General features: G+C 46.2%; 1 protein-coding gene across 4 annotated transcripts in view; it reads right to left on the bottom strand.

The window, feature by feature from the left end:
- TNC (tenascin C) overlaps positions 1-13925 on the bottom strand; it is a 78736-nt gene that overhangs the window by 40904 nt on the left and 23907 nt on the right. For 3 of the 4 annotated variants that reach the window (XM_071453630.1, XM_071453631.1, XM_071453632.1), the window contains exons 2-10: positions 11596-12190; positions 9424-10644; positions 7885-8148; positions 6762-6877; positions 6525-6681; positions 5682-5951; positions 4450-4635; positions 3603-3692; positions 1658-1921 (exon numbers count right to left, since the gene is read on the bottom strand). In XM_071453630.1, coding sequence (XP_071309731.1) covers positions 1658-1921; positions 3603-3692; positions 4450-4635; positions 5682-5951; positions 6525-6681; positions 6762-6877; positions 7885-8148; positions 9424-10644; positions 11596-12058 — 3031 coding nt within the window. In that variant the 5' untranslated portion in view covers positions 12059-12190. Of the gene's footprint in view, positions 1-1657; positions 1922-3602; positions 3693-4449; positions 4636-5681; positions 5952-6524; positions 6682-6761; positions 6878-7884; positions 8149-9423; positions 10645-11595; positions 12191-13925 lie in introns of those variants that run through there. The other variant, XM_071453633.1, reaches the window with a different exon arrangement.

The following is a 13925-nucleotide window of genomic DNA, read 5'->3' as shown; positions in this document are numbered from 1 at the left end:
GGCTTCCAGAGAATTTCTGCTCCCTGTGCTCTGTGTTTGGATTTGTCCATTCCTGCTCAGCAGAAAGGTCACAGAGCCAGGTTATGTCAACTGCTCCTCCCTGGAGCCCACTGCAGAGCCCTCTCTGTTTACTGCTGCTCTGAGTAAAGACACAAAACAAATACAGCAGCCAGAGGAGGTATTTCTAAAGAAAAAAAAATAAATAAAAGGCAAACCAGGAAAAAGAAGCCACCTTGTGAAGCTTTGGAAGCTGGTGCTGCAAAGACCAGGCTGTGAGATTCCACAGCACATTGTTTCTGCCTCTTCACCATCTCTGCACACTTCCTTGAAACCTCTCAGTCTTCCAACAGAGAAAGCTGGAAAATGGAAGCCTGCTCACCCCTGGCACACAATCCTACATCTTCCTTTCTTCTGCATGTGCCTCAAAGCTTCCTAATTTTTCCCTGCACTGGACACAGGCCTGACTTAGGCATCAAACAACTCATCAGGACTGATGGTTTCCAGACCATGTAACTCTCTGATGGATGGATTGCTGTCTCTATAAAGCATTCAGAGGTTGTGCTGGCGTGAGCACTGCCAGGGAATGCGAACCCAGCTTTGATCTATGTAAATTATTAATTTAAGCTGTGTAATTATTAATTTGTAAAATCCACAACGTCTGACATGTGCTTACCTCACAGCTGGTCACTGGGGAGAAAAGGATAAACACCTTGGTGTCTGCTAAGGACAATAACTGTAGCCCAGCTGATTGTCATCTCCCCACCTCTGCTTGCTTAGAGCAGTTGAGGCTTTGCCTCACAGGATTTAGGCTGAGAAACCTAAAGATTCAGGACTTGTGTTCTATACTGAGATATAATTGTCTATGCAACAAACCTTGGCTCAAAATGTTTCACAAAGGATAAAACCTTGTTCAGCAAGTCATCTGATAGTGGTCAGTGGGAGTGGTTTGCACAAATGGAGATGGCAGAAACAGACAAATATAAGTCACAGTAGCCAGTGGAAATGGTGGCTTGGACCAGATTGGGGCAGGAGCCTTTCCCTCTTTTGGATGAGAAAACTGAAATAGGGCAACATCAGAGCCCCACTGGCCCTGCTGAGGGATGATGGCCTGCTGGGAAGAGAATAAATTAATCAGGAACAAAGTTAAACACATTCTGCTTGCTCTTCCTCTTGGGTTTTTGGCTGTAGAAAGCAAAACATGTTAGAAGACATGATGTACAAAAATACCCAGCCTAGCCTAAGACAAAGAATGAGTTCTACATCCATACAGGACCAGTGGATGATCTCTTTATGAGGCCTCTCAAGGGATGAGCAAGAAATCATTGGGAACATGGAGGTGAACACAGCAGGGAGGGACACACAGAGATGGATTTAGCACCAGTGAATCCCACCCCTAGCACATGAAAATCCCTCTTGAGCTTGGGATGTGAGGCCACTTCCACAGAACCGCTTAGAATTAGGGGAACCGATTCATTGGATTCAGGGATGCATGTGGAAGTGAAATGGTTTCATGTCTTCTGCTGGCTGGTAAATCCATCTATCCTTCACTCTCTCATGCTGGCAGAGCTGTCTGCTCTGCAGGACAATCCCCAGACATGGATTAGGAAATCAGGTGCACTTATTCCTGGCCTAGTGACCACCAGAGGCTGTTACTCACCCGTGGAGCCCTTGACAGTGGTGGGTTTGCTCTTGTGCCGTCCCTTCTCTGCCAGCAGGCTGATGGAGTACTCAGTGCCTGGCTCCAGCCCCCGCAGCAGGAAGGAGCTGCTGTCCACTGGGATCTCCACCTCGCTCCTCTTCCCAGAGGGATTGGTGTAAACCAGGCGGTAGTGGTCAAACTTGGCCACCGGCCTTCTCCAGCGCAGGGACAAGGTGGTCTCAGTGGGCTCGCTGACTTCCAGGTCCTTGGGGTTATCAAGATCTACAGGTGAAAAACAAACAAAGCTGAGGTGTCACTGAAGTGGCCTGAGAGATTTTTTTTCAGGCATCTGTCGAGGAATATCTGTTGGAGTGTCAGGGGTAGGATGGTTGGGATAGATGGAGATGAGAGATCTCTGGAGCCAGGGCTGGAACTTGGGGTTTATTGCAAAGGGCCTGGGGGCAGGGCCCTGCTGGGAGCTGCCAGGCACAGCTCAGAGCAGGCCTGAGAGAAGTAAAGAGAGGGGTACAGAGGATGAGAGAGAGAGAGAGGATGAGAAGATTAAGAGAGTGAGAGGGTAAGAGAGCGAGATTCCCATTCCAATACCATAAATCTTCTTCTGTGTTGAATATTCTAATTCTCACTAACCAATCCAGTACAAGATACAAATCCTACAGCATTTACATACAGCCTATAAGAATCATTCCATTACCATCCTGTGTTACATTTTAAACCCTACAAACTCCTCTTTGGCCCCTTCTGCTAAGCTATAGGGTCTGCTCTGCCCCTTGGGCCTGGCTGCAAGCAGAGGGTGTTGTTCCATCAAAAGGGGATCACCTTCAGCTGGCCACACCATTGTTTTCCAGTTGTTCAGTAACTGAGGCATCTCAAAGCTTGCTTTCATTTCCATCTCGCTTATAGTTTCTATATTCTCAAAATCTTTTGCCAGGCAATCATATTTATAAGGCTTTCCTGTTTCATCTTCCCCAACAAATATCTCCACTGGGGGTCTGGCAGCAGCTCAGGGTCTGCCCACCTTTGGGACCCTTTGAAATGGGTAGAGAATTGTCACCATGATATTTTCTAAAAAATCCTCTTTGCCCAGGATTTCTTCTCTTGGGAAGCTGAGAAGCCTCAGAGAGGAATGAAAACAATAATTATCTGATTGCTGCTCCTGTGTTTGCTGCTTTGGAATGTGGCTTGGACTTGTTTACCAACAGGTGAATGTTTGATTGGTTCCATGTGAATTGTTTTTAATTAATGACCAATCACCATCAGCTGTGTCTGACTGAGGAGTCAGTCACAAGCTTTCATTATCATTCTTGTGAAGCCTTCTGATATCTTTCTCTTTCTTTAGTATAGTTTTAGTATAGCGTTTTCTTCTAATATAATATAATATAATAAAATAATATATCAGCTTTCTGAGAACATGGAGTCAAATTCTCATCTCTCACCTTGTCCTGGGGACCTCACAAACACCACAGATAATGATGATGTTCTCCTTTACAGACAAAACCAGAACAAATTTCCTGCCCTTATACTTGGGAGGCAGAAATAAAGCCTTCAGATAATTCACCTGGGAATTGTGTGAAAAATTCTGGATTGGAAGGTCAGCCAGGAGTACTGCAACCTCTCTTTGTCACATCCACATTTTGGCCACCACCATTCCTGCCAGAAACCCTCACAGGCTTAGAGGATGGCCAGAATGATCAGTGCAAGTATAATTATCATTAAGGAGCTCACTTGGAGATGAAACTCCCAGAACATTAAGAGGAGCAGGAAAAAGAAGTCAGATTGAGAGGTCATGACCTTTGTCAGAATTTTTTTGTTTTCCTTGAGGAGAAAAGTAGCAAAATGAAATCAAGAACTTTCTAAAATATCTCTTCCAGCATCTCTTAGAAATGGAAGAGTGGCTCCAGCTAGGTTGCCTCCTCCAGAGCTGTGATGGGATCAGGACACTCACCAGTGCCAGCATTGATGGTAGCAGGAGCACTTTCCCTGTCGTTCCTCACTGCTGTCACTCCAATGCCATATTCAGTTCCAGGTCTCAAACCTACAAGATGAGGAGAAGAAATAGAAGTTCCTGTCCATATGAATATGCCTGCAGGCATTTCTGGAATAAGGAAGGCTTAATGGATGCAAAGTGAGAGATCTGCTTTCCTCTATGCAGAGAATTAAGGTTTCTGTTGACCCTCCAGCTGACAAGCTGCAGACTGGCACCAGTGAATCCCACCCCTAGCACATGAAAATGCCTCTTGAGCTTGGGATGTGAAGCCACTTCCACAGAACTGCTTGGAATTAGGGGAACTGATTCATTGGATTCAGGGATGCATGTGGAGGTGAAATGGTTTCATGTCTTCTGCTGGCTGGTAAATCCATTTCACATGGCTTTCAATTCAGTTTGGTCTACTCCAATCATAGAATCATGCAGTAGTTTGAGTTGGAAGGGACATTAAAGATCATCTTGTTCCACCCCTGCCATGGCAGGGACACCTCCCACTGTCCCAGGTGCTCCCAGCCCTGTCCAGCCTGGCCTTGAGCACTGCCAGGGATCCAGGGGCAGCCCCAGCTGCTCTGGGCACCCTGTGCCAGGGCCTGCCCACTCTCCCTGGGAACAATTCCTTCCTAATATCTCATCTAATTTCAAATTTGTAACCTCTTGTCCCCAAAAAAATTGTGCTTGAGATCACTCAAAACTTGTTTGTACCTCTAACGTATGGTGACCACAAGGACATTTTTTTTCTCCGTGTCCTGTGCCCTGGGGTGACAAAAACAATGTGACACTAGTGACAATCTCTCCATCCCCCTACCTGTGAGTGTAGCTCTGGTTGTGGCCTGGCTGCCCTTGGGCACTGTGATCTCCACGTGGTCCCCACCAGAGATGGGGGCAAACTTGATTCGGTAATTATCGACATTGGCGTGGCTGTTCTTCCACTCCAGGGTGATGCTGCTGTCAGTCTGGGACACCCTCTTCAGGTTCCTTGGAGCATCCAGGTCTGGAACCAACCAGGCAATAAATAAATAATTAGGAATATTTCTCTTCTGACAGCAGTCTCTTGTGACAGTGCTTTTGAGAAGGTGAAGTGACCCATAAAGCTTCCTCTCACATGATCCTGTTATGTCTTAACTACAAAAACCAGAGGTCTTCTAGCATGAAAAGCAGATTTCACCAGCTTCAGTTCAAGAAATGTAACTTCTATCTCCTGAGACAAAAATAACATTTTTGCTTGTAATAATTACAAGTTTTTATGACAAGTTTTTATTACAAAATGTGTTTGTGGAAAACATACTTGGATGACAATAGTTTTCCTTTACAAAGTCGTCAGCTTTCAAAAGAAAAAAAAGAGCAAAAACTGGTCATCTCTAGAATTTGTGTTCAGTAACATCTTGCATTCATGGCTAGAAGGAACTCTAAGTCTCAAAAAAAAGGTGAATATTATGGAGAAATTCAATCAGCTTTCATTTTTCACACCTACAGTAGCCTCAAATCCTTCCCCAAAATAACTGTATTTAAGGATGAAAAGGGATCTAATTCACAGCTCTCTTAATGCATCAAGCCTTGATAACCTGCTAAAGGACCCACACTTTCCAAAAAGATTCCCAGAATCACTGAGGAGCATAGTAAATTTATAAAAGAATGGCAGGACATATTAGCAGAACTGAAGAAGAAAAAAAAAACAACCAGATCTCTGCTTCTAAACTAATTTGGAAAGAGAAATAAGATGGAACAGGAACTATGGAAGATATTTAGCTCATTAAACAGACAAATGATTTAGAGGAATTTGCTTTTTGAAATAGGGATTTAGGGTAAAAGATACAATAACCTAATTCCCATTTTTAAAATGCATTTAGAATCTTGTGGGGGGCTCTAAATATTTTGGTGAGCAACAAGGCATAAAAGACACAGGAAATTATTCTCTACTTTCATGTACCTCTAAAACTGGGCAGATTTTGTGTTGATCAGTAGCTGCCAACTCCAGCAACAAGACACAAACAGCACAGGGAGATGGGTGGTCCCTGTGGCACCTTCCCAGCCCCTCACCTGTGACAAAGACTTCCCTCACAGGGTCACTCTCCATGTCCCCTCGACGAGAGACCAGCGTCACCTCGTACTCTGTGTGTGGCCTCAGGTTGCCAATGGAGTATTGGTTCTCATCTTCAGAGAGGTCAATGGTTGTCCTGTCCCCTGGAATGTCCTTGGGGCCATAAGTGAGCTCTACACCTTCAACTTCAGCCAAGGGTTTGGACCACGTGATGAGAGCCGTGGTGTCGGTGACGTCTTTGGCCTCCACCTGGCTGGGGGCATCAAGCTCTGTTACCAAGCAAAAGAGAGGGGAAAAGGGGCTTTAAAAAGAAATCCTGCCATGAAAAACACCCATATTCTTATGCTTTTAATTGATGATTCAAAACAAAGTTAAAATTAGTATCCTCATTTACGCTTTTCCTTTGGTTCCTATGGTTTTGGACTCCAGATGGAATCAATCCATCAGAAGCAAATCCATCAAAACTCCTTCAAACCAGGAGATGCCAAAAGAAAGTCAAGCAGGAACCCTAAGAGGTTCCCCACCTTCACACGCTCTTCATGCAAATATCACCAGGATTAAACAAATTCTAGCAAGGAGTTCTAGTTCTTGCTGATGTTCATCTTGAAAAAGGAATAAAAGTGCATTGCTAAGCTGGACATACATTTCCATTCTGCTTCAAACAGGTGAAGTGGAGAGGAATTCTTTTTTTCCTCTTGTATTCATTAGCAACTCCACTATTTCCTTTCTACCCCCAGTAACTCACAGTGTAGAGCCTGACTTTCTCTTGTTTCAAAACCTCCAAACAGCAGATGTTTTGTTGGTGGCCAACTAAAACCAGACCAAACACAGGTTGTGCCTACTTGTGGTGATGACTTTGGACAGTCCTGGTCCTCTGGTGTTGTTCTTCACGATATGGATGGACACATTGTACTGCTGCCCAGGTGCCAAACCTGGCTGCATGTAGGATGTCTCTGGCCTTTTCAAGCTGCTGGTTATGTCACCATTATCATCCTTTTTCTGGAACACATGGGACAATCAGTGAGTACAAACAGAAAAATCCAGGATTTTTCATTCTATACGTGAAACTGCTTCCTCACCATATTATGGAAGACCAGCTCCCAGCCATCAAAAGAAAAGTTCAGCGGGTCCCACTCCACCTGGACGGATGTTTCCCGAACAGATTTGAATTTCAGTCCTTCTGGAGCAGGCAGATCTGTGGCAGAAGAAAAGGATATTCTCACATGAGTGTCAAATTCCCATAAATAGGACACTGGGGTGGGGCATCTTTCCATTTCTAGAAATATCTGCCAGGTGGGGATCTGCAGCTGAGGTGGTTAAACTCTTCTCAGATCCAGTTATTGTGGCTTTGGAGAGACTTTCCTGAGCTGGTTAAATGTCACCTTAGAATAAAAAGAATTTTACCCTCAAATTCTCTTTTTTGTGCCCTCTTGAAAGAAGCCTGGTGTTAACTTTGGAAGTCAGGAGCGCTGAATCCTGCCCCAGCTCTCCAGAAATGAGCTGAGTGACAGAAATAAAGAGCACCTTTTGATATTGGGATGTTTAGATATGACAGTGATGTGCACAAAACAAAAAGATGAACAACAGAAGTACAGACAGGCAGATAAAAGGTAAGATGTAGTAAATCATAGCAAAGATACAAAACAAATATAATCTCTACTTTAGCCAAAATAGTTTGAATTCAAGTGATTTCATATTGCTCTTTTATATGCTGTTGCATTTTTAATTTTTTTCTCAGGAAGAATTACCAGAATTTTTAAAATTTTATAATAGAAAAGAACATAATCATAAAGAAATGTACATTATAATAAAGAAATGTGCATTTTTATAAAGAAGCCAAGGTTCTTAATTCACAAAGACACCATACTGGGCGACATGGAGAGCAGAAGAGCTTGTGAACTGTGCTTCTAACACAGTCCCTGGTACTGGAAAAAAGTAGAAAATGGAAGTGCAGAAGGCTGTTTTTTCCAGGCCAACATTTGAATTGGAAGTAGAAAATACAAAAGAAATAATATCCCAAAACCAGAATGTAAATCAATATATCTGAACTGAAAATAAAGACTTCAAAATAAATACCCCCAAGAAAGGGATGCAAGCAAACATATACAAAGTGAAAACAGAAAATACAAAATAAGCAACACCCCAAAAGAGGGATGCAACTGGAGTAGACAAAAGGATGAGTACAGGGAACATTAAACTCACATGTGGCTACCCTGGCGCTGACTGGAATACTCTTTTTGTTTTTCAGGATTGCAAAGACACGGATGAAGTACTCCACCCCCGGCTCCAGCTCGTGGATGGTGGCAGCTGTGTGGTTTCCTGGCACGGTGAACTGCATGTCCAAGCCCCCACTGCTGGTGGGGACGTAGGTGACGAGGTACTCGTTGACGAGGTTCTCGTGCTTCCACTCCAGATTGACGGTTTTATCTGTCACGTTGGTCACAGTCAGCTCAGTTGGAGGAGACACTGGGAATGGGAAGGGGGTAAAAAAAAAAAAAGCCAAGCCAAAGTTATAAGAAGTTCTCAAGGCTCAGGAAATAATGACTTGCCCAGTTTCACATTTTCCCAGGAGCGGTTCCTAAGGCTCATCTCACACGCAGGGAATGGGGAAGGCATGTCCCACAAATTAGCTGCTGAGGAAAGGAATGCTCAGCTGATGGAGACTACAGACATTTCCAGAAGCCAATTTCTGCTCTCACACTTGCTCACAACCTCTGGCTGACTGTGTTCCAGCTGCTCCTCTCATGGCTGCAGCACAAGAGTGCTATAGCTGGGTCCCGAGGGATTCAGATGTTTAATTCAACTGGCAGCAACACGTGATTGTAGAGCTAGAAGTCCTGGGATTTGCACAGCTTTTCCAAAGTAAAATAAAACATTATTATTTGAATAAATACTTGCAATAGATCTGCCTGTGCAAGATCACAAAGTGTGGGCTTAGGCACCTTCCAGGAGGAGGAGATGAACGATGGGAATTTCTTTTAAAGGGTATTCATTGTCTTTTATAGTGTTCCCAGCCCCAAAGTACTCTTTCATTACCAAAATTTAGTTTCACAATTTCTCCCCCAGGATCTACTAAAGAAAACGACCTCATTTATGGTGCATTGCCTGTCATTATCAGGCTGCCAAAATTTTCTATCAATTTCCATAGAGTCACTGGTCTTGGGAAACCAAGCATATGACTTTATAGCTAAGTTTCCACTCCAGCTGATCCCATGATTTTCCTGTAATCTTCTGTGAGATCTAATATACATACATCCATATACATATGTATTGTGTATTTATATGTATATATGTATATATATGAATACATAAACACATGTGGAGAAGACTCTGGACCATTTCCCTTTTCTCCTTAGTTAGAAGAGCTTCCTTCAGCTTCTTTTCCTAGCATCAAGAGGTACTGTGAGGAACTAAAGGGTCATGGTGACAAATCTAAGCCAGTGCTGGCTACAGCACCAGAGACATTGTGGTGGGAGCAGAAATGGAGGTGACAAAGGCACTGCAACACCATCAGCAGCCTGTTGTATTGGTGACCACCAAAAGCCACCAGAAACCGCTACACTACTTATCCCTGATATTTCAGGATGCCAAGAGCTACTGGTGTTGCTGCATCCCTGATCCTGATGCTTGGACTATGTTGGAAAAGCACCAACAAGGCCCAGCTCTATGGAAAACCTTCCCAAAGCATCCAAGGCTGTTGGCTGGCCCACGGGGAGCAGTTCAGAGGGACGCTGCACCTACCATCAGAGCAATCATCCCCGATGTAGCCATCCTCGCAGACACAGCGCCCATCCACGCAGCGCCCCGCGTTGTTGCAGTCGCTGGGGCAGGAGCGCTCCCGGCAGTCCTCACCCATGAAGCCCTCGTGGCACACGCAGCGCCCATTGATGCAGCGCCCACGCCCGTGGCAGTCGTTGGGGCAGGAGAGCTCACCACAGTCGTCCCCTGTGAAGCCATTGTCACACTCGCAGCGCCCCTCCACGCAGCGCCCGCGGTTGTGGCAGTCGTTGGGGCAGCGCAGCTCGGCGCAGTCCTCACCCGTGTACCCCTCATCGCACACGCACTGCCCGTTGACGCACAGCCCGTGGTTCTGGCAGTCGTTGGGACACTGCAGCTGGCCACAGTCATCCCCAGTGAAACCCTCATGGCACACGCACTGCCCGTTCTCACAGCGCCCGCGGTTGTGGCAGTCATTGGGGCAGCGCAGCTCCCCACAGTCCTCCCCGATGAAGCCCTCGTAGCACACGCACTGCCCGTTCTCACAGTGCCCGCGGTCATGGCAGTCGTTGGGGCACCGCAGCTCCGCGCAGTCCTCGCCCAGGTACCCCTCGTGGCACACGCAGCGCCCGCCCACGCAGCGCCCGCGGTTGTGGCAGTCGCTGGGGCACCTCCTCTCGCTGCAGTCGTCGCCCACAAAGCCCTCGTGGCACACGCACAGCCCGTTCTCGCAGCGCCCATTGCCGTGGCAGTCATTGGGGCAGGCGAGCTCGCCGCAGTCCTCGCCGGTGAAGCCCTCCTCGCAGAAGCAGGTGCCGTTCACGCAGCGCCCGCGGTCGAAGCAGTCGTTGGGGCAGATGAGCTCGCTGCAGTCCTCCCCAGTGTAGCCCTCATCACACACACACTCGCTGTCCACGCAGCGCCCGCGGCCGTGGCAGTTGTGGGGGCACAGGGGCACGCTGCAGTCATCACCCACAAAGCCCTCGTGGCACAGGCACTGCCCGCCCACGCAGCGCCCGTGGGCGCCGCAGCCCTGGGCGCAGAGCTCCTGGCTGCAGTCTGGGCCTGTGTAGCCCTCAAAGCACACGCACAGCCCGTCCACGCACTTGCCCTGGTCGTTGCAGTCGTTGGGACACGAGGCCTGGCTGCAGTTGGGGCCCTTCCAGCCGGGCTCACAGATGCAGCCGCAGATGTCGATGCTGTAGTTGCCGTGCCCGCTGCAGTAGGGTGTGGTGTCCAGGCGACCTGCACCAACGAGCCCAAAGTTCATTACTGCCAGTGGCACTAGGATGCCTTAGGCCAGAGTGGCACTCATGACCCAAAAGGGCTCTGATTTTCCTAGTTCCCTTCAGGATATCAGTTTTTAAAGTTTTTAAATGAGAGTCTTTCTTTCTTTCTCTAACTAGATTTACTTTGCCAGAAAAGCTTTAATTCACTCTAATGCCAGTGAGGAGCCCCTGCCAGTGACTTGGTAATTGAGCATGCTGGATTCCTCCTTCCTTCTCAAAATCCTCTCCCACTGACTGAGCAGCTTTCCTGACTGCTTCATTAGGGCATCACTGTGGAACATCATTCATCCATTCACCCCAGAACACAAAAGTCAGGCAGCACATTGTGTTGTGTCATCAGCTGTATCAGCAACCAGGAGGCTGCTCTGAGCTCAGAGGGACGCATCAATCTGCAGACTTGTATTTCTTCTCTTATATGACCAACTGCTTCCCTCAACTTAAAAATCAACCAGACAGACACATTTTTCCCTCTTCTATAACTATTTGTGCTTGTCTATTGCCTTATGTCCTGCTGTATTTTTATTGGTCTCTGCTAAAGAAAACTTGGAAGCGAAAATGGTTACATTGGCAGCTTCCTCAAGGGGACAAAAAGTGGAGCCAAGAGCTTGGACTGTGAGTTTTAATCTTAACTCTGACACAGATTTACCATGTCCAAGTGCTGTCCATGCTCAGTGCCACATCTACAAGGGGTCCCAGGCCACCTCCTGACCCACAGATCCATAAAGCCGTGGAAATGTGAATGAATGTACCTTGCACACTGGCCAAACACATTCCCAGTTTTGATTACGATTCAAATTTAAAAGGTTGACTTGAGCTCATTCTTGAAAGAGATTGGAATATCACTCTAAACAACATCTACAGCCAGCACAAGAATTTCCCCTAGGAGCAGCTCCCCAGCCCGCCTTACCTTCTACTGCCTGGGAATTAGGACAGCATCCAGCCCCGCTGGCACACTGCTCCCGCAGGGAGGAGACCAGCCCCTCCAGCTCCTCTAGTCTGCTCAGCAGATCCTTAATGTCTGGGGCAGCTGCACAGCCACAGGCCCGCCGGGGAATGTTAATCCTGTGTGTGAAGACAATCTGGTTCCCCTCATTCACCGTGTGCTCCTCGTAGTTCTTGACGGGCTCAATTTCTGCCTTCAGGTCAGCGTCGCCGCTCGCCGAGTCCAGGTCCACGGAGCAGAGGGAGCCAACGGGCAGCTTAATGTTGTAGACATGGTTGAAAACCACAGGCTGGTTATCCTCTGGCAAGGTCACATTCAGCCCAGTCTCCCTCTTGTGCCGGATAATTCTCTTGATGAGTCCCCCAGTGACGTGCTGGGACAGCAAGGCGAGGATGGCACAGGCCAAGACCCGGCTGGGGAGTCCCATTGTGGTGCCTGGTTCCCTTTTGAGGCTGAGAGAGTCTTAGTTCTGCTTGGCCTTTGTAATCTGCAGCAGAAATTGGAGAGCCAGGCCAAACCAAGCTGGAGAGCCTTTTTTTTTTCCTGGTGTGTTTGTTCCCTAAAAGAAGAAGGAACAGTGTAAGGGATTAACAGCAGCTACACCACCCAGCAAAGGTGTGACACTGCTTGTGTGCTGCATCCTCAGAGAACAACACACTTGGCTCTACAACATATTCAGGTTTTACACAGCTGAACTCCAGATCTAATTCAAATTGATAATGAACAGTACAGTAATAATAATTTAAATGCTTATTTCTTTTGTTCTTTACTTTTCTTTTGTGTTTTGCTTCCACTTGTTATTTTTTTGTCTAGTATTAAACACCTGCAAATACGTTCCAGTGTTTTAGTACTTCAACTATTTTAGGTTTTTTATTTTACATCAGAATGCTGAATTTTTACCACAGGACCATCACACTTCACCCAAGCTGCTGAGCTTGCTTGATGTATAATAACAGTGGTTTTCCAGGATCTCATTGTGATTCTGAAGGAAACGCCACCAGGCAGGAAGAAAGCTGCTGTTATTTCCAGGTTAGAGCAAATACAGTGGGTTGTAGAAAGTTTAACTGCCTCAAGCAGAAGACTGGGGCAAAGATGCTTACTGAGTCTCAGCTCAACTGAAAACAGAGGTAGATGAAATAAACATGTGTTCTGTTATGATTTAACCAATGTTAAATTCTGTATTTCCTTCATCCCTCCAATGCTTGAAGGCTGCTCAGGTTTGGACCATGTAAGAAACTCAAGACATTGTCAAAAGGTGCATCAACACCACCAAGCTCATTCCATCCCTTTTCTATATGTTTTAAATTACTCCAAGATTGCTGTAGAATCTGAACTCCAAGGCTTGTAGCTCCATAGTAAGTTCCACTATATGATGATTTATCAAGAGCATGAAGATAAATGGAACTCTCTGCTGGTGGAAGGTTCTGGTGCCAGTGCTTGTATCACAGAGATATTTTAGTATAAAAGTAGTGAGGCACAAGAGAAGCAGAGACTCCAACAACAGAGACAGCAATAAAACTACATGTGTAAAAATGCCTTTTTAGCAGCCAATATCCCTTTCTATCAGGCAGCATTTCCCACTGCCTGATCTTTCCTCAGCTTTAGCACAATAACTCGTGTACAGTTACAAGCACCTGGCTGGGCTCTACAGCTCCTCCTGAAACTCATTCCTTTCAATTAGCTCCACTATTTCCTCTTCCTCCTCAGTCTGTGCCTGTTCCTTTTCAGTGGAGTGAGCCAGGGGAGTGCAAAGCCATCCATTGACTTCCATGCAGGATCAGCCCCTGAGCACGTAGAGTGCGGAGCCAGAGCAGTAATGGACTGCCTGAACAAGCACACCTAATAAATGTCATCTCAGCATTTGTTTTCCTTCCCTCTCCCAGAAGATCTTGGTTTAATGGTTAGATCAGTGACTGTGCTTTCAGTGGTTGCAAGCTATGAAATGCCAGTAATGGAGGAAACAGCAATTTATTCTCTAAACATCATGGGTTTGATGCTAATTTATTTGTCAGATGAGAGACCAGCCTCTTCCACCCTTCTGATTCCCCCAAAGTGGAGGGATTGTTTTTCCCATGCTATCCCAAGCTGCATTTGTGAGGGAATGACAATAACACATCAGACACTTCACTGGAGTTTAGTGGGTTTTGTAGGGAATGGGCAAACTTCACCCCTTTTTACTGGGGAATAAATCAGAAGTAAACAAGCAGCAGGGAAGGTTTTTTCCTTGTTACGGAGAACCATTCAGCTTTAAGGCATTTCTAACACTTACCCCATTTGCTCAAATATTTCTGCAA

Source organism: Agelaius tricolor, unplaced genomic scaffold, assembly GCF_023055355.1.
Source record: "Agelaius tricolor isolate 1412-34295 unplaced genomic scaffold, bAgeTri1.0.p SCAF_37, whole genome shotgun sequence".
Lineage (NCBI taxonomy): Eukaryota > Metazoa > Chordata > Aves > Passeriformes > Icteridae > Agelaius > Agelaius tricolor.
The sequence above is the reverse complement of the archived record's forward strand: the minus strand, read 5'-3'. Positions and strand labels throughout refer to the sequence as shown.